The 20,435-nt window shown below is 34.2% G+C and overlaps 4 protein-coding genes across 6 annotated transcripts; all 4 read right to left on the bottom strand.

Annotated features, from left to right (window-relative positions):
- Positions 1-757: 757 nt before the first annotated feature.
- On the bottom strand, positions 758-2,689 carry LOC105175431 (transcription factor DYT1). 2 transcript variants are annotated; one of them, XM_088876625.1, is made up of 4 exons: positions 2,067-2,689; positions 1,790-1,963; positions 1,514-1,690; positions 758-1,300 (listed from the first exon to the last, which is right to left on the bottom strand). In XM_088876625.1, the coding sequence occupies exons 1-4, from the start codon at positions 2,286-2,288 to the stop codon at positions 1,229-1,231; spliced, it is 645 nt and encodes a 214-aa protein (XP_088732751.1). In that variant the 5' UTR covers positions 2,289-2,689; the 3' UTR covers positions 758-1,228. The 2 variants fall into 2 exon arrangements, with proteins under 2 accessions (XP_088732751.1, XP_088732750.1); XM_088876624.1 differs by having other exon boundaries at positions 759-1,300; positions 1,514-1,693; positions 2,067-2,688.
- Positions 2,690-3,890: 1,201 nt separating this feature from the next.
- On the bottom strand, positions 3,891-6,540 carry LOC105175470 (tricyclene synthase Oc15, chloroplastic). The gene is made up of 7 exons (XM_011097917.3): positions 6,282-6,540; positions 5,888-6,155; positions 5,305-5,680; positions 4,989-5,210; positions 4,692-4,830; positions 4,338-4,586; positions 3,891-4,181 (listed from the first exon to the last, which is right to left on the bottom strand). Exons 1-7 carry the CDS (start codon positions 6,468-6,470, stop codon positions 3,891-3,893), a joined length of 1,734 nt encoding a protein of 577 aa, XP_011096219.2. The 5' UTR covers positions 6,471-6,540.
- Positions 6,541-9,965: 3,425 nt separating this feature from the next.
- LOC105175469 (tricyclene synthase Oc15, chloroplastic-like) lies at positions 9,966-13,407 on the bottom strand. 2 transcript variants are annotated; one of them, XM_088876556.1, is made up of 7 exons: positions 13,065-13,403; positions 12,672-12,939; positions 12,089-12,464; positions 11,142-11,363; positions 10,853-10,991; positions 10,503-10,745; positions 9,966-10,339 (listed from the first exon to the last, which is right to left on the bottom strand). In XM_088876556.1, exons 1-7 carry the CDS (start codon positions 13,251-13,253, stop codon positions 10,049-10,051), a joined length of 1,728 nt encoding a protein of 575 aa, XP_088732682.1. In that variant the 5' UTR covers positions 13,254-13,403; the 3' UTR covers positions 9,966-10,048. The 2 variants fall into 2 exon arrangements, with proteins under 2 accessions (XP_088732682.1, XP_088732683.1); XM_088876557.1 differs by lacking the exon at positions 11,142-11,363 and having other exon boundaries at positions 13,065-13,407.
- Positions 13,408-15,838: 2,431 nt separating this feature from the next.
- On the bottom strand, positions 15,839-18,536 carry LOC105175430 (tricyclene synthase Oc15, chloroplastic). Its single transcript, XM_011097864.3, has 7 exons — positions 18,288-18,536; positions 17,891-18,158; positions 17,375-17,750; positions 17,076-17,297; positions 16,773-16,911; positions 16,419-16,667; positions 15,839-16,307 (listed from the first exon to the last, which is right to left on the bottom strand). The coding sequence occupies exons 1-7, from the start codon at positions 18,483-18,485 to the stop codon at positions 16,008-16,010; spliced, it is 1,752 nt and encodes a 583-aa protein (XP_011096166.1). The 5' UTR covers positions 18,486-18,536; the 3' UTR covers positions 15,839-16,007.
- Positions 18,537-20,435: the final 1,899 nt, after the last annotated feature.

Here is a 20,435-nt window from a genome sequence, read left to right as displayed (position 1 = left end):
CATCAATCAGTGATTGGAGGTTTGTTGGTTGAACAACGTAAAGGATTAAAGTCGAGGGAAAAAGGTGGTCTTTCAAAAATATGGTTTGAGATGCTGAAGGTACATTTGCAGGTGGAGTGAACAGTGTCTTGTTTGTTCTGTCCTCTTGGCTGGCCTTGTTAATAAATCAAGACTCTCCCCAACTCATAAACATAGTATATAGGACAAATTATTGCCTGGAAATCATCTGTGGTGGGTCTTAATGTTTCTGGAAAGCACCATTTGTGTTAAATGTCTATGCATATCTTACTCATGATCCTAGTTGTCTTTATGCTAGTCTTTCAGTTTTACTCTATTTTTTTTTTTGGTGTGGGGGAACTAAGTTCAAGGCTTTGTTGGGTCATATAGAGGTACATCGAAGAACATATTATATACCAAGTTTAAAATGGGAAAATGCAGGAAAGGCTTAAAATGTTGCAATCTACAGTCTCTGATGAGTACGGACCATGGAATGCGTTATTATTCCAGATCTGCTGCTAACAAAGTGTAGGTGCTTCTTGGGGAAGCTTAATTAAACCGAGACCATTATAACTTTCTTGAACTTCGATTCCAACTTAATGAAGAAGACAACAGTCAAGAACAGAGATCGGTCTTTCTGCAAACTGCTTCACTGTTGCATATTTTTACAGTAATTGTAAATTAAAAAATTTGAGTTCAAACGGACAGCTGGGATATAAACAGAATCAGTACTTATTCAATTCCAGTACTTGTATTGCTTTGAGATTCCATCACAGAAGCAAGTGCATTTCTCACGAGCATGGCTAGTTCCCATAGAAAAGCTCAAGTTATGACTTTCAATTGGGATTTAGTCAGATTGTGTCCAAATCACAACAGTTTGTAAGTGGACAAAAAATCATGCATAATATCTAGTCAATCAATCAGCACTGTGGTTCACATGAATGGAGCAGTTTGAATGCTGCTAAAATAAAAAATCATGAATTCTTGATTACAGTCGTAAGCTAACTGAAGATGAAGGAGACTTCATTAAATTCTTTTAGTTGTGAAAAATTGATGAATAAAATGGTCCTGTTGAAAATTAATGACCCAATGCATCAATGTGTCAGCTTCCGGCAAACTGAGTACTATTGTGAGCACATCCCGCGTACATGGAACTCCATCTTCAAACATCCTTATTGGTTGTTGTCAGGATCAATGATTCAATGATGTCAAGTTGTGAATGGTAACTTATCTAGATGTTACCAATAACCTCTAGGAGGAACTTTTTGATCTTGTCAGCTTCGGACAGTCCACCGTGAATTCCCTGGAAGTTTATGTTCAGCAGAAACAAGTTCTTCATTGGGTACATGGACTTAGTAAAGAATGTATTAGATTTCTAACTTCTAGTTACAACAATGCAGTATTATAAAGTACTCTGAACTTTTCCGAGTTTATAATACGCCTGATGGACTAAACTTTGGATTGACATAGTTTGACAGAACAGAGAGTCAGATGAAATATTCGGTAGGGCTTTTACCTCTGCAGACAAAGTAACAAGAACTGCTCCATCAGAGGTGGTAATGCTTGTATCCGTGATATCAAATCCTAACACACTGATAGCTTCCATTAGTTTAGTAAGCCCCCCTCTCTTCTTCTGGAATACAATCTTAATCCAGTACTTAGTCCCACCGATGTGGTTTACCTGAACTTCCGGCTGCTGACATCAATGAAAAGAATTAAAACAGTGGTCAAGAATATTATTAAAGAAATAAAAGTAACATGTTGAAGGTATGATTTTTCACTAGAATTATACTGCTAATCCCCATTTGTTCATCCCTTGTTCTGCATCAATCTCTTTGAAGTTGGGGTTCTCCTCAGCAACAGAAGTTGCCTCCATTTGGTGTAGTTGGTCAGTGAGGTCTTCCACAGATTTTTGTAGCTCTTCAATGTAAGTGATTGCATCAGTAATTATGGTTGCTTTGTTCATCTAAATCAACAGACTTTCTCAGTTATGGAACAATTTATTTCATTATTATGGAAACAACACCAAATAGGAAATGTAAATAATTAAAGGGGTTTTGAGTTCTTGCATTGGTGATAATTGGGACTAAGGAGCGAAGCTCTAGTTGTCGATCGCTGAGTTTCTTGCGCCGCCTTCTCTCAGCATTGAGGTTCTTGGATATGTACTTGCGGTCCTGATCATCATCATCATCATCTTGAGCATCAATGTGCTTCCTCTTATCCATCCTACTCGCGTTGTTTGTGTCTTCAGTTATGCACAAATCATCAAATTCAGTTTTTACACAATCCATGGAAAGCAGAACCAAAGACAACGTTTTCTGGTGGGAGGGCCTCAATTCTTGAGAGGTGGGAGTTGGGTTTATATAAATGGTATTCACAAGATGAACACTTTCGTTTTTAGGAAGAAAGAGATGGGGGGGGGGGGGGGGAGGGAATGGGAATCTTCTTGTTGCAGTTTGTTAGGCATCCATTCAACATACACAATGATCAGCGCCTTTGGGCGTTGAGAGGCTCATTTCTAGCATGAGAGAGAGAGAGAGAGAGAGAGAGAGAGAGAGAGAGAGAGAGAGGGAGGGGATAGCTGTCAAGGCAGAAGTCAGCTTCCTCATCAATTACATTATTCTCCAGTTAAGCATATCCTTCTTTTCATAGTTTCCCCTTTTTTTCTTCAGAAATGAGATTGCTTTGTTCATCAAACTGAAAATCAGCATATGAATACCAATTATTTGAGAACCCAAATCAAAGCAATAGATGAGCTATGTACCCTTTTAAGGTGCAAAAGTAAATGTACTTGTTATTCCATTTATTTTGTACATACAATACAAAAATACATATTCATACTACCTTTTTCTTTATAAAAAAAAGAAATATTGTTAAATAAGTAGTCAAAGTTACGTTCGGAAACGTATTAGACAATTAGTAAGTGTAATCTGTAAAAATGGGTTGACTATATGGTGGGTTAATTTGCACCATTTTATTTGGTGAAAAGAAAAGTTAATCAATATATCCTTCAGCCCCCATTTCTTTCGGAATAAAAAAAATTAACACAAGCTAACAGCCCATTTACATTTCCAAATGGGGAAACATATTCAAATTCACTACTAATCACTGAACTTGAAGGGATTGAATAAACTCGGGTATAAATATTATTTTGTCCCGTCTTCATCTCCGTTTCCGAGGAACTCTTCCGGGAGAGCGAGATCCCAGAAATCCTTGAACACCATCGAGCTCATCAAACTGTATGGCTGCTCGGGCATGTTTGACAATGCCAAGCGAGTGTTCGACAATTTGCCGGAGAGGAATTTCTGAGAGAACTGTGAAATATTTTGAATGCCCTGCTGTCGGCAGGGCATTCAAAATATTCCTGAAGAAAGTGATTGGATCTTCAGGAAAATGCAGATAAAGCGGAAGGTGAAGCCTGATGTTCATTCTCATAATATTGTGATCAAAGTTCTGTGAAATGGGGGAGTTGGAGCGAGGGGCTGATATGGTTGAGGGCATGGAAGGGCCAGGGATTATGCCAGTTTTGATTTCGTTCCGTGCTCTTCTTGATGATTTGTGTAGGAATTAGAAGTTTGGACGTTGCGAAAAGATGTGGAAATTAATGGTCCAAATATCAGGAATTATATGCAAAGCTTGCCAGTTTTATCTTTCTCTGTAAAATTTGCTAGTTTCTACCTGGGATTGCTGCGAAACTGAGATAGTTGCCAAAGACACAAGAACCAATATCGAATCACTGGAGTTTATTGTTGATTGTTTTATCGCTTTCCCTCCTTATCAACCGAGGAGTTGCGACTTGGATGAGTGTTTCACTGCTAGTTAAAACAGAACAGAATTCTTTCACAGAAAGAATATCAGACCATTTTTAGTACTTGATTTATCTTGGGGTAATCTTAAGTTGTCTGATTGAACAAGGTAAACTTGACATACTCGTCAAGGACTGGCAGCTGTTGTTCGTCATCATAATCGTACATCAGAGGAACTATCCTTGCAAGATTCAAAGAAGCCCTTTTGAAAGATGATGCTGAAAAGTCATTCAGACAGAAAGACTCTTTATTAAGGCTTTTCCATTGGCTTGCTATTATATCAACAGCTCGCTCTCGTGCTTGTGCCACTGATACTCCTGGATGGTCTTTCATGTACAAATCTATGTATGACCCATCAGTGCCATATTCATTCCCATCCTATCAATAAATTCCATAACATCTTTGAATTAGCTATCTATATAAAAAGCCCAAGGTTAATATATATTCGTACAATTTATTGGACAATCATTATTATTTGCGCATCAAATAGATACTTAAGCAAGAGAGAAGATGAATTGAGAAATAAATACGTACATTGGCACCTCCAAGATCATTCCAAAGACGAAAAATTGTAGCAACACAGGATAGGAGTTGGGATATATCAGGCAAATTGATTGTGCCACCATTGGTTCGGCCAAGACCTAAGAGGAAGAATAAGAGGACTAGCACCACATATACTCCGGTACTCACCTTCCCATTTTCCAAATGCATGTCGGCTGTTGGTGAAACCCCAGAGGCAAACCATTTTGCTTCTAGTAGGTATGCATTGCACAAACTTGCCCACTGCAGTGGCGTGGAGATGATCAAGACTTAAATGTTTTGAGTATTATATATATAATGAATATATCATCATCAAATATTCTAAAAAATTTTGATCTGTATGTATACCGATGTTTTTAGAGAGTTAATGGGGTTGTGTCCATGCCTTTTGTAAATCTCGTGGCTTATGTCGTTTGTGGTATCAAGAAGAGCCCGGTAACACATCTTCATGTAGTCTGGCAACATGTCAACAGCAGCATAGTCCCATCTATATATTAATAATAGGTAGAACACGAGGGATTAATTATGGACAACATACTGATCATGATCTTGCTAATTAAAATTAATTTGCTCAAGTATTTGAAGGGAAATACGAGTAGAATTTTTTGTTGCCAAACTGCAATATAATAATTTTTATTTTCATACTTGTTTATTGCTTCAGTGAAAATGGTCAGCTCATCCAGTTTCCCAACAACATCAAAGATGTCATCTATCAAGTAAATAAAAGTAACTGATTTAGTGAGCGACATCCTTTGTAGCGACAAGCTGAAATCATCTATCAGGATTGACATCGACCAGGTATACCATTTTGGTGGTTGATTCCTCACGAGCTTTAGTTTCTGCGCCAAGCCTAGTTCATTCCACCAACTAGATAATTGACAAGTTAATTAAATAATCTCTGAGTGTAGAAGTTAATCAATATTTGGAACAAAGAAATCCATAATTTGACATATTCTCTTACTCAGAAACTTGGGCTAATTCCCCTTGGTATACAGATTGCCCCTTGCGCAAATCCATAAGGGCCAGCTCATTTAAAGTCTTTCCCCATCCGTTGATGCCATCAAAATCTTGAAGAAAGTCTTTCCTTGTTAATCTTGGTATGGTCTTGTGATAAGGGTACCTCAACCTACGAATAACCATTCTGGACAAGTTGTCGTCAACATTTGCCAAGCAATATTCATGCAGAAGTTGGCTGCTAAAACTTGCTGCTTCATCAAGAATACATTCTCCCTGGAAATTCAGTTGTGCCACTTCATACAACTCCATCAATCCTCTGATGTCTTGGCTCAGGTTTCTTCTGAATCTCCCTTCCTTACCCTTGAAATTGTTGAATACATCTGTGCATACAGAATACATCACTGGAAGTAGTTGTAAGAGTTACAGAATGCTTGTCAATACTTCTTTGAAGTGATTCCAGGCTTTTGGCTGTTTCTGATCATTCCCTAATTAATCTAAGCTAAAATGAAGAAAAGAAAAGAGACTGGAGAGATTGATTCGAAAGTACTTGTTAAAAAGGTTTAATGCAAAGACAAGGAATTAGAAACCTGGAGAGATGTAGTATCCATGTTGTCTTAATAGACGAAAAAGCAGTGAAACATCACGGAGACTGTAGTATTTGTATATGGAGGCGCAGCTCGTCACATAAAGTTTCCGAAGAAGTGTTTGGATCTCCTCCTCGTAATAAGAGCTGAGTCCTACCCTCTGGATGGCATCTACCAAGACCAAACTCTCTGACGATTCATCTTCTCCCTTTGTTTGTAATACATGCCTGATCTCTTCTATCTTTTGCTCGTACTCAATCTCCAATTTATCCTGTATATACATTAAAAGAATAATTAGTTTCTTCCCGCTTCAAGATAAAACCTGAGCATGCATGCTGATCATGACGCGGTATAGTAAGATGAAGAAACATTAACAAATTTTGATGTGGAAACTAACCGGATGGAGCCTGGAGGCTTCAGAAGTTGGTGCAACGCTTGCAGTGTTGATGTTCCATTTCTGTTTTCCAGCGCCATAGGCAGAAACAACGCCAACTGCAGGTTCCCTCTTTCCGATTTTTGCTAATCCTGGACGAGTTTTCAAAGAACAAGGGAGGAATAAATGTGACAGACCACCGCAAGATGCCATGATACAATCTTTTCTTCTGGATTGAACCTTAGAAAAATGCACACACTGGAAAGATCACATGGAGATATTGGCTTGAGTTCTCATTAACTCGTCAGGTTGAGATTTATAGGGTGCATTTGCTTATAGGGGTTGTGCATTGACGTTAGTACTGTACGCGAGTTTGCACTTTGCACATGCTGCATTAGCTTGTATTTAGCTCCGCCTAATGTAGGTTGGGAAAATTTTTACATAAATTAAATTTTATCGATTAAATCAATCATAAAGCAAGTGTGATTGAAAATTCTAAGCTAAATCGAATTTGATTGAATTTGAATCAATTATATGATAAGTGCAATATACTTGGAGCGTGGAAGTCAGCAACTGCACACATACACTTGTCCTATGATATATCACTCTTTTCATATACATCAATCACACCATTAATATATTGTACATGTCATATAATTAATTCAAATTTAATTAAACTCAATTTAAATTAAATTTTGACGGCTCATAGGTTGCGCGTTTAGTATAATCATATTGAATTGCGTGGAAATTTTGGCAAATTCTGACTCTGCTTTCTCTCGCTTTTTATTGTTCGTTTGTTGTTTGGTCACTAGATTTATAACAAGAATTAAGGAAATAAATTAAAATGTTGATAAATTATAAACAAAATATATAAACATCTTTCTGAACTCAACTCTTTGCAATTAACCAAAACTCAGTAATACTGTTGTATGAAATAATGTTGTATGAAATATCGAAATTCTCAATAATGTTGTATGAAATATTGAACCAAATTTTCAATTCAACGTTTGCTACAAACCAATTAAGATGAATGTATGTATAAAATGATGAATAAATATATTTAGGTTAAATTTTTTAAAGAAAATTTTGTTTGAAATTAAAATAGATATGTAATTACTCTTTTTTATCTAAAAAATCTAAAGTAAATACTTAGATACTTAATTAATTTTACTATCAAATTAATACTACTTTTTAAATGAAAGTTTTTTATGTATTTGTTGTACTCATTTATTACTTAATTTTTAATCTTTAAAATTTAAACTGCTTAACCTGCTACTTTTATTTTAATTAAATATATTTTAGTTCTAATTAATTTTTTCCGATTGAATTTAACATGCAAAACATTAAATATATATTATAAGAATAATTTTTGTCGAAGTATGTAATCGTAGGAGGTAAGTGTTACATAACTTCTTCACTTAGGGGTGAATGCTATTTCAAGAATAATTAAAGGAGCAAAGTGTATTCAATGGTATTAATAAAAATTTTACGTGACAAAAATGGGTCCACATAAACTATTATGCATAAAATTAACTTATGAAAAAGATGAGCCTATGATTGTACCTTCTCACAATAGTTACTATCTAAGAAAATTGAAATATTATAAAAAATTAATTACACTTTGAATTCCTCAATTGTAGTTGGTGTTGCATATAACTTTTGAACAATGAAAGGTAACAAATTGGCTCTAGCCATAGTGTTATTATTATGCTATTAAATGTGATAATGAATTGCGAATATGTCTATTATACATATTAAAATGTGTTGAGTGGTTAGTCATGTCAAAGCTCATTTATTCTTATAATTCAAGGTGCATAGTGAGCTGAGTTGGTATAGGACCTGCACTGATCAGCCCAAAATAATCTGATTTAGGACCAATTCACTACTGTTTATGACCGATCTTGAGGTGGTCTTGGACCTTTAAATGGCCCCAAATTGGGCCTATTTATAAACTCGAGCCCAATTCATGAGCCGACCCGATTGAGGTCCGGATAAGTCCCAATGTGTCTATTTTTTTATATGTATTTTTTATGAAATAGAAGTTTTCTTTTAAAAAATTACTTAAATTTATGGTAATATTATGAAATAAAATAAATAATAAATTAAACACAAAAAAAATCATAACTAGAAAAAAATATTAGTTAAGATTATATAGTGAACTTAGATGATAATAAATTCAAAGAAAATTTATAATAACATTTGAAAAAATAGATAAATAATATTAATGAATTAAAGTACTAAAAATCGAGAAATAGAACAATAAAATGATAATAATTTTTAAAGTTCCAAAAGTACAAAAAAGCAACTAAAATAGTTAGTTTAGAAAAATAAAATGAAACTTATATGCCATGCACTATTATTATTAAAAAAATGGTCCAACAGGCCCAATTCAGCCCCGACTCAAGATTAGGTGGTCCTCGGCCACTGGGTTGAGCTGGTCCTAGGGTTCCAAGCGGGCTTGAGCCAATCTAACTCATTTTTTATTGGTTCAATTTGGTCTTGAGCCGGTCTAGCCTAGTTCGGTCCATTGCGCATCTTGACTTACAATTTTGCTCTTTTGTTTGTTAGAGAAATTAACCCTGAGAAAAAGAAAAAGTAATAAAAGAAAAGTTGTTGTTTTGTGATTCACGATTTTGAACACACAACAAAATTGCCAACAAAAATATCTCCGTCGATCTTGTGTTGTCTAGGCAATTTGAATTGTCGCATCAATTTTACATGCCTATTTCACTCCACAAAAATTGGCACACAAAACTTTAATGGATAACATGAATAAAATGAAGCTTCTGAATATAACATATGGCTACAGATATTTTACAACCAGACATACATAAAATAAGGTATAAAAATAAAATATGATTCTTTTATATTCTCTGGATAAAATTTTTCAAGACAAATGGCAGAAAGAGAGAAAGATATTGGAAAACCAAATGATGAGAAAACTGTTGCATGCGAGATTTTTAAAATCAGGTTGGACTAGCACAGTTCAATCGATTTATTTGGGAATCGATCATGAGTCTGATTTGATTTTCATCAAGAAATTAAAAAAAATTTTGCTCAAGTATTTGAATGAAAATATGAGTACAAATTTTTGTTGTGAAACTGCAGTATAATAATTTTCATTTTCATACTTGTTTACTGCTTCGGAGAAAATGGTCAGCTCATCTCAAAGATGTCATCTATCAAGTAAATAAAAGCGGCTGATTTAGTGAGCTCCACCCTCTGCAGCGACAAGTTGAAATAATCGATTAGGACTGACATCGACCAAGTATACCATTTTTGTAGTTGATTCCTCACGAGCTTTAGCTTCTTCGCTAAGCCTAATTCATTACTCACGAGCAGCTACTATTTGTGAATTAAAGTGGATTTCATTTCATCTTCAGGATTTTGGCATTTCCATTGATGGGCCTATCCGTTTCCACTGTGATAATCGGATTGCCTTATACATCATGCCAAATCCTGTTTTTCACTAGCGAACTTAACATTTAGTTCTCGATTGTCACATTGTGCGCAATTGTTATAAGGATGGTTTCGTCAATCCTGTTTGTGTTCGTTGTAGACCAAATTGCTGACTTGTTCACGAAACTGCTTTCCACTGCAGTTTTGGTTCGCTATAGACCAAATTCCTAGAATTATTGATTAATAGTTTGTTTCTCACTCTCTCTCTTTTTCTTTGACAGCGACAATGATGAGGATTTTCACCACTACTTACAGAAAAAGATAATATTCCTCCACAGAAACGAAATTCAGACAAGGTACAATATTCTTCATTTATATGATAGTAATTAATCCTAATCTGTTTGATTGAACAAAATAAACTTGACGTGCTCCTCAAGGACAGGCAGCTGTTTGTTTTCATCATAACCGTACATGAGAGGGACAATTCTTGCAAAATTAAGAGCAGCCCTTGTAAAATGTGATGCTGAAAAATGATTTAGACCAAAACACTCTTTGTTAAGGCTTTTCCATTCGCTTGCTATTGCATGAATGACATGGTCGCGTGCTTGTGCCATTGATAAGCCTGGATGGTCATTCCTGTAGTACTCCGTGTATGATCCATCTCTACCATCTTGATGTTCATCCTATCAACAAATTCCATATCGTGATGGTTGGTTTTCAACTTGAGCTCGAAAGTTTGAAGGGTTCATATCATTGACAGAGTGATCATGTTTTCAACTCATTAATTAGCTAGTCAACGAAGCAAGAAAAGAAAAGGAACAAACAGATAATCACATACATACATACCTTGGCACTTCCAAGATCATCCCAAAGACGAAGAATTGTGGCGACACAGGATGCAAGTTCTGATACATCAGTCAAACGGATTCTACCTCCATTGCCAAGACCTAAGAGAAAGAATAAGTGGACTAGCACCACATATACTCCTGTACTCACCTTTCCATTTTCCAAATACTTTGCTGCTGTTGGTAAATCCCCGGAGGCAAACCATTTTGCTTCCATTAGGTATGCATTGCACAAGCTTCCCCACTGCAGTGACATATAGATGATCATTACTTAATTAAATTCTTAGGCGTTCTATATATACATAGATATAATCCCTATTCATCATCGACACAGAAAGCTATGATGTTTACCGATGTTTTCAGGGAGTCAATGGGGTCATACCCATGCCTTTTGTACACCTCATGGCCTATCCTATTTGTGGTATCAAGAAGAGCCCGGTAACACATCTTCATATAGTCCGGTAACATGTCAATAGCAGCATAGTCCCATCTATATATTAATAATACATAAAACATGAGTGAATTATGGCCACCACACTATATGATCTTGCTAATTACAGTTAATTTGATCAAGTATTGGAAGGAAGCACTGAGTAGAAACTCTTTTTGGGAGACTGAAATGTAATTTTCATTTTCATACTTGTTTACGGCTTCTGTGAAGATTATTAGCTCATCTAGTGTCCCAACAACATCAAAGATGTCATCTATCAAGTAAATAAAAGCAACTGATTTAGTGAGCTCCACCCTCTGCAGCGACAAGCTGAAGTCATCGATCAGGATTGACATCGACCAAGTGTACCATTTTAGTAGTTGATTCCTCACTAGCTTTAGCTTCTTGGCTAAGCCTAATTCATCCCACCACCTACATTAACAAGTTAATTAAGTAACCTCTGAGTGTTGATGTTGATCAATATTCACAACAAGATTTAATATTAATGAAGTAACAATAATTTTGGTCTTGTCATTGAATTATTATTAGTGGCAAGAATTGTGAATAACATAAAGGGAAAAGTATTATTTTAGTCCGCTAAGTATGCTTAATTTTAATTTTAGTCCAACTAACTATGTTCATTTTTGTTTAGGTCCAGTAACTTACGAAATTGCTTACTTTTAGTCCTCTGACAGATTTTCGGACAATTTTACCCTTGTGCAACTTTTGAAAGGCAGTTTTAGTTCATATGCACTCATAGGGGTAAAATTGTCCGAAAATCCGTCAGAGGACTAAAAGTAAGCAATTTCGTAAGTTACTGGACCTAAAAAAAAAATGGACATAGTTATCGGACTAAAATTAAAATTAGGCATATTTAGCGGACTAAAATAATACTTTTCCCTAACATAAATATAAGAACAACATACTTTTATTGACAATAATTATTTATTATCACTAGGTTATTACTGATTGTGTTTAGTGATAACTTTATACACATTTTTTTTTGTGCTCATAACAATTTTTATAAAATAATTCTTAATATTAGAACAATAAAATTCATAAGTGTGAGAAAATAAGAATTCTTGTTTTTTCTTTTCTTTTTTTTTTTTTAGGGATTTTGGAAAAAAAGAAATCCATAATTTGACATGTTCTCTTACTTGGAAATATGTGCTAATTCCCCTTGGAATACAGATTGCCCCTTGCGCAAATCCATAACAGCCAGCTCCCTCAAAGTCTTTCCCCATCCGTTGATGCCTTCAACATCTTGAAGGAAGTCTTTCCTTGTCAATCTTGCTATGGTCTTGTGGTAAGGGTACCGCAACTTACCAGTAACCAGTCTAGACATGTTGTTGTCCACATTCGCCAAGCAATATTCACGGAGAAGTTGGCCGCTAAAACTTGCTGCTTCGTCAAGAATATATTCTCCCTGGAAATTCAGTTGTGCCACTTCATACAACTCCATCAATCCTCTGATGTCTTGGCTCAGGTTTCTTCTGAATCTCCCTTCCTTACCCTTGAAATTGTTGAATACATCTGTGCATACAGAATACATCACTGGAAGTAGTTGTAAGAGTTACAGAATGCTTGTCAATACTTCTTTGAAGTGATTCCAGGCTTTTGGCTGTTTCTGATCATTCTCTAATTAATCTAAGCTAAAATGAAGAAAAGAAAAGAGACTGGAGAGATTGATTCGAAAATACTTGTTGAAAAGGTTTAATGCAAAGACAAGGAATTAGAAACCTGGAGAGCTGCAGTATCCATGTTGTCTTAACAGACGAAAAAGCAGTGAAACATCACGGAGACTGTCGTATTTGTATATGGAGGCGCAGCTCGTCACATAACGTTTCCGAAGAAGTGTTTGGATCTCCTCCTCGTAATAAGAGCTGAGTCCTACCCTCTGGATGGCATCTACCAAGACCAAACTCTCTGACGATTCATCTTCCCCCTTTGTTTGTAATACATGCCTGATCTCTTCTATCTTTTGCTCGTACTCAATCTCCAATTTATCCTGTATATACATAAAAAGAATAATTAGTTTCTTCCGCTTCAAGAGAAAACCTGAGCATGCATGCTGATCAGGACGCGATATAGTAAGATGAAGAAACATTAACAAATTTTGATGTGGAAACTAACCGGATGGAGCCTGGAGGCTTCAGAAGTTGGTGCAACGCTTGCAGTGTTGATGTTCCATTTCTGTTTTCCAGCGCCATAGGCAGAAACAACGCCAACTGCAGGTTCCCTCTCTCCGATTTTTGCTAATCCTGGACGAGCTTTCAAAGAACAAGGGAGGAATAAATGTGACAGACCACTGCAAGATGCCATGATACAATCTTTTCTTCTGGATTGAACCTTAGAAAAATGCACACACTGGAAAGATCATATGTAGATATTGGCTTGAGTTCTCATTAACTCGTCAGGTTGAGATTTATGGGGTGCATTTGCTTATAGGGGTTGTGCATTGACGTTAGTACTGTACGCGAGTTTGCACTTTGCACATGCTGCATTAGCTTGTATTTTAGCTCTGCCTAATGTAGGTTGGGAAAACTTTTACATAAATTAAATTTGATCGATTAAATGAATCATAGAGCAAGTATGATTGAAAATTCTAGTCTAAATCGAGTTTGATCGAATTTGAATCAATTATATGATCAGTGCAATATGTGGAAGTCATCAAGTACACACATACACTTGTCCTATGATATCACTCTTTTCATATACACCAATCACACCATTAATGTTTTGTACATGTTATAATTAGTTCAAATTTAATTAAACTCAATTTAGATTAAATTTTGACGGCTCATAGGTTGCGCGTTTAGTATAATCATATTGAATTGCGTGGAAAGTTTGGCAAATTCTGACTCTGCTTTCTCTCGCTTTTTTATTGTTCGTTTGTTGTTTGGTCACTAGATTTATAACAATAATTAAGAAAATAAATTAAAAAGTTGATAAATCATAAACAAAATAAACATATTTCTGCACTCAACTCTTTGCAATTAACCAAAACTCAGTAATACTGATTGTCGAACTAAATATCGAAATTCTCAATAATGTTGTATGAAATATTGAACCAAATTTTCAATTCAACATTTGGTAAAAACCAATTAAGATGAATGTATGTAAACACTTTTAGAAAATGATGAATAAATATATTTAGGTTAAATTTTTTAAAGAAAATTTTGTTTGAAAGTAAAATGGATATGTAATTACTCTTTTTTATCTAAAAAATCTAAAGTAAATACTTAGTTACTTAATTAATTTTAGTATCAAATTAATACTACTTTTTAAATGAAAGTTTTTTATGTATTTGTTGTACTCATTTATTACTTAATTTTTAATCTTTAAAATTTAAACTGCTTAGCCTGCTACTTTTATTTTAATTAAATATATTTTAGTTCTAATTAATTTTTTCCGATTGAATTTATGATGCAAAAAATTAAATATATATTATAAGAATAATTTTTGTTGAAGTATATAATGGTAGGAGGTAAGTGTTACATAACTTCTTCACTTAGGGGTGAATGCTATTTCAAGAATAATTAAAGGAGCAAAGTGTATTCAATGGTATTAATAAAAATTTTACGTGACAAAAATGGGTCCACATAAACTATTATGCATAAAATTAACTTATGAAAAAGATGAGCCTATGATTGTACCTTCTCACAATAGTTACTATCTAAGAAAATTGAAATATTATAAAAAATTAATTACACTTTGAATTCCTCAATTGTAGTTAGTGTTGCATATAACTTTTGAACTATGAAAGGTAACAAATTGGCTCTAGCCATAGTGTTATTATGCTATTAAATGTGATAATGAATTGCGAACACGTCTATTACACATTAAAATGTGTTTGAGTGGTTAGTAATGTCAAAGCTCATTTATTCTTATCATTCAAGGTGCATAGTGAGCTGAGTTGGCATAGCATCGGCACTGATCAGCCCAAAATAACTTGATCTAGGACCAATTCGCTACTGTTTATGACCGATCTTGAGGTGATATTGGACCTTTAAATGGCCCCAAATTGGGTTTATTTAGAAACTCAAGCCCAACCCATGAACCGACCTGATTGAGGTCCGAACAAGTCCCAATGTGTCGATTTCTTTTATATGTATTTTTTACGAAATAGAAGTTTTCTTTTACAAAATTACTTAAATTTATGGTAATATTATGAAATAAAATAAATAATAAATTAAACACACAAAATATCATAACTAGAAAAAATAATTAGTTAAGATTATATAGTGAACTCAGATGATAGTAAATTCAACAGGAATTTATATTCTCTGGAAATTTTTAAAATCAGGTCGGACTAGCACAGTTCAATCGATTTATTTGGGAATCGATCATGAGCCTAGTCTGATTTTCATCAAGAAATAAAAAAAAATAATTGGTGCGAATGGAAAAAAAATTGTGAAGAACCCATCAATCTAATTGGCCTAATTCGCACAAAAAAAGTAAAAATAAAAATAAATAAAAAAGACAAATTTTGCAAAATAAAATTATTATTTGTGTTAATTTATAATATTATTCTGAATTAAACCAGTTAATATTTAATTGTTTAATTCCAATTATGTGGTTTTTAAAATTTAAAAAATTTACATTAATCAAGTAGTTTTTGAATTAATTGCAAAATTAGTCTTATATTATAGGTTCCTTACAACTTATGGCCATGCAAAGTCCACGTGTGTTAAAAAGATTATGAAACTAAAAATAAAAACTTAAAAAGGAAAATTGACTGGCGTAACGAATCCAAGCAATTTTTTTCTTTTTTCTTTTTAAACAAAGGGTAAGCGTAACGACTTGCAGTAATTTTGTAAAATTTTGACACCCACGTGGGTTTTGCAATTAATTCTAAAATAATTAAATCGATTATTGGAACGGTGAAATAATAGCGACCGACAAACTGATCAATACTGACTGACTTGAGTTTATTATTAATTGTTTTTATCACTTTTCCCAATTATCAATCGAGATTTTGCAACTTGTATCAGTATTTTCACTGCTACTTAAAATTGAAACATGTCAAAATTCTGTGGAATGAAAATCAGACAATTAATTGTATTAGTGCTTGAGTTATATGATGGTGTTTGTCTGATTGAACAACGTAAACTTGACATACTCCTCAAGAACTGGCAGCCGTTGGTTGTCATCATAATCGTACATGAGAGGAACTATCCTTGCAAGATTAAGAGAAGCCTTTTTGAAAGATGATGCTGAAGAGTGATTCAGACGGAAACACTCTTTGTTAAGGCTTTTCCATTGGCTTGCTATTACATCAACAACTCGCTCTCGTGCTTGTGCCACTGATACTCCTGGATGGTCTTTCATACACAAATCTATGTATGATCCATCAGTGCCATCTTCATTCCCATCCTATCAATAAATTCCATGTCCTGATAGTTAGCTTTGATCGAGTTATATATCTATCTATATAAAAAGTTCAAGGTTAATATTGAGAAGATGAATTGACAAACAAATACGTACTTTGGCACCCCCAAGATCATTACACAGACGAAAAATTGTAGCAACATCGGATAGGAGTTGGGATATATCAGGAAAATTGATTGTGCCGCCATCTGTTCGGCCAAGACCTAAGAGGAAGAATAAGTGGACTAGCGCCACATATACTCCGGTGCTCACCTTCCCATTTTCCAGATGCATGTCTGCTGTTGGTGAAACCCCAGAGGCAAACCATTTTGCTTCCACTAGGTATGCATTGCACAAACTTGCCCACTGCAGTGGCGCGGAGATGATTAGGACTTATATGTTTCGAGCATTATATATATAATGAATATATCATCATCAAATATTCTAAAAAGTTATGATATGTATATATACCGATGTTTTTAGAGAGTCAATGGGGTTGTGTCCATGCCTTTTGTAAATCTCGCGGCCTATGTCGTTTGTGGTATCAAGAAGAGCCCTGTAACACATCTTCATGTAGTCTGGCAACATGTTAACAGCAGCATATTCCCATCTATATATATTAATTATAGGTAGAGCACGAGGGATTAATTATGGTCAGCATGTATACTGATCATGATCTTGCTAATTAAAGTTAATCTGCTCAAGTATTTAAAAGAAAATACGAGTAGAAATTTTTGTTGTGAAACTGCAGTATAATAATTTTTATTTTCATACTTGTTTACTGCTTCGGTGAAAATGGTCAGCTCATTCAGTGTGCCAACAACATCAAAGATGTCATCTATCAAGTAAATAAAAGCAGTTGATTTAGTGATCTCCACCCTCTGCAGCGACAAGCTGAAATCATCGATTAGGACTGACATCGACCAAGTATACCATTTTGGTAGTTGATTCCTCACGAGCTTTAGCTTCTTAGCTAAGCCCAATTCATTCCACCACCTAGATTTACAAGTTAATTAAATAAGCTGACCAATATTTTTGGATAAAAAACTCTATAGTTTGACATATTCTCTTACTTGGAAACTTGGGCTAATTCCCCTTGGAATACAGATTGTCCCTTGCGCAAATCCATAAGAGCCAGCTCCCTTAAAGTCTTTCCCCATCCGTTGATGCCTTCAATATCTTGAAGGAAGTCTTTCCTTGTCAATCTTGGTATGGTCTTGTGGTAAGGGTACCGCAACTTACCAGTAACCATTCTAGACAAGTTGTTGTCCACATTCGCCAAGCAATATTCACGGAGAATGTGGCCGCTAAAACTTGCTGCTTCATCAAGAATATATTCTCCCTGGAAACTCAGTTGTGCCACTTCATACAACTCCATCAGTCCTCTGATGTCTTGGCTCAGGTTTCTTCTGAATCTCCCATCCTTTCCTTTGAAATTGTTGAATACATCTGTACATACAAATGCATCATTGGAAACAGTCTCAATTTCTATATATCTAAGCTACAAAGAGAAAAATAAAAAACCCTGGAGAGGTTGATCTGAAAATACTTGCTAAAAAGGTTTAATGTAAAGATAAGGAATTAGAAACCTGGAGAAATGTAGTGTCCATGTTGTCTTAATAGACGGAAAAGCAGTGAAACATCACGTAGACTGTAGTATCCGTATATGGAGGCGCAGCTTGCCACGTAATGTTTCTGAATAAGTGATTCAATCTCCTCCTCGTAGTAAGAACTGAGTCCTCCCCTCTGGATGGCATCCACCAAAACCAAACTCTCCGACGGATCATCTTCTCCCTTTGATCGCAATAACTGCCTAATTTCATCTATCTTTTCCTCGTATTCGATGGCAAAGTTATCCTGTATATATAAACATGAAACGAATAATTATTGATTTCTTCTTCGGATACTTTAAGAAAACAGTGGACGGACATTAAGTGAGATGTAATAATTAAGATGAAGAAACAACAAAATGATGTGGAAACTAACCGGACAATCCTGATGGAGCCTGGAGGGTCCGGAAGTTTGTGCAACGCCTCGGACGTTGATGTTCCATTTCTGTTTTCTAGCGCCATTAAAGGAAACAACGGGAACAGGTTCCCTTTTTCCAATTTTTGCAAGTCCTGGACGATTTTCCAAAGAACAAGGGAGGAAGGAACGTGAGAAGCCATTAACCCAAGATGCCATGACACAACTTTTCTTTTTCTTGAAAGATGGTATTGCTCTGAGTAGAGGAGAGTATGAGATTTATAGGGTCATCTGCATAGCAGCACAGGTCATTTTTTTATAGTAGAAAAGTCATTTTTTGCATCAATTTTCATCCTAGTTAATAGCAACTATTTGCAATGTATTTTAACCATAGTCATTAATATTGTAGGCAATAGTAATTCTTTTTAATATAAATATAAATTTTTTTAAATTATAAAATAATTAAATATAATTACTTCAAATTTCAAAAGGGAAGAATGTAACTATCCTTTAACTTTTGTGTATGGGACTTCTGAATTTGTAACCAATCTTCAATACCAGTCCAATTCACAAAGTTAAATTACTAAAGTTAACATTAATTAATATACCAAATTAACTCATTATAAAAATAGGATTATTTGCTAAGGTCTAAATCAGCATGACCCGCATTCATAAATTAGTACTGTGATGACGAAACTTAGTTTTGACATAGTTGCACGGTTGACTTGATTGTGAGTTTAATTAGTCTGTTTTGTTAGCTGTGGCCAGCGCTACACAACAGTTGTATTCGCGTGACAAAGGGTCCCTAACATCAATTATTATATATATGTATAAAACAACTTGGTATTTTGGCACTAAAGTTCATTCATTGTATTTGTCTTATTTTCATCATTTTAAAAAAAAATATTTTACTTTATTGTCAGAAATTTTAGGGATAAATACATTTTGATCCTCAAACTAAGTTACTTGGGTAATTTTATATTACAGTTTTGATCATCAAACTATTATATTTTTAGTCCTTCCGTTAATAAAATTATTAAAGTTAATGAAAGTTTCAATAGTTTGAAGGGGGGAAGATAATCATTTTTCTCTTATTCTGTGGTATTTTTCAGACTTTGGTCCAATTATGCACCCATTTTCTCGATTTTTCTTCAAATTTCAAGAGAGAAATAAACTAACTAAATTAAATAAATTAAAGCGATAAATTTTCTATGTAATTTTAATAATATTATCAATATCCTATTTTGTGTATAATGCAATATCCGCTACATATGTATAATGCAAAATATTAGTTTATCATATTTATTTTATTATTTTTATAATCGCTTTAACATATTTATCTTGTCTATAGATTAGAAAATTTTAAAGACAAAATAAATAAATCAAAGTTAAAATCAATTTTATATAGAACTTTGTTGCTTAATTCTTTATCTTTTTCTTTGTTTTAAGCTTAAAAAAAAATAGAAAAAATTGGTTAATTATTATGTTTGCTGATTATGCCCATTATAAAAAGAATCACTTACAATGACAACTTATATACATGTATATATATATATATATATCAAATGAATAATCTGATTAATTATTATGTTTGCTGATTATGCCCATTATAAAAGGAAAAAAGACACGTGAGGTCAATACTATATAAAATACTGGGTATAGTACGCCCCTACAATGCCCTATACTAATTTTAAAATGAAAGCGTGATTCCCATTTAATTTTGTATAGTTTTAGTAGGGTCAAATGTCATTTTCGTCCACTAATTATAGTCAAATTTTATTTTAGTCTTTTAATTTTTTAGATTCAAAAAAGTCCTCTAACTTTCAAATTTACTTGATTTTGAGACACTAGTGACCGAATTTTTTCCAAAGTCGTCGAAAAATGACATCTGAATCTGACTTGGCATTTCAAAATCTGACGACTTTGGATAAAATCAGGTGACTAGTATCCCAAAATTGAATAATTTTAAAAATTAGAGGACTTTTTTGAAATTTTAAAAAATTAAAAAACTAAAATAGAATTTGACTATATATAATTAGTAGACAAAAATTGCATGTAATCCGTTTTAATAATTCACGAGTACATTAACTTGAGGGATCATTGGAATAAGACCACTCAACCCTCGTGGATGATTTGTGTATTCGGAATATTGTTTACACCAAAATTATA

The sequence above is a fragment of the Sesamum indicum genome, linkage group LG12 (genome assembly GCF_026168435.1).
Source record: "Sesamum indicum cultivar Baizhima isolate 11 linkage group LG12, ASM2616843v1, whole genome shotgun sequence".
In the NCBI taxonomy this organism is placed as follows: domain Eukaryota; kingdom Viridiplantae; phylum Streptophyta; class Magnoliopsida; order Lamiales; family Pedaliaceae; genus Sesamum; species Sesamum indicum.
Note: the sequence above shows the minus strand (reverse complement) of the source record. Positions and strands in the feature narration are given on the sequence as shown.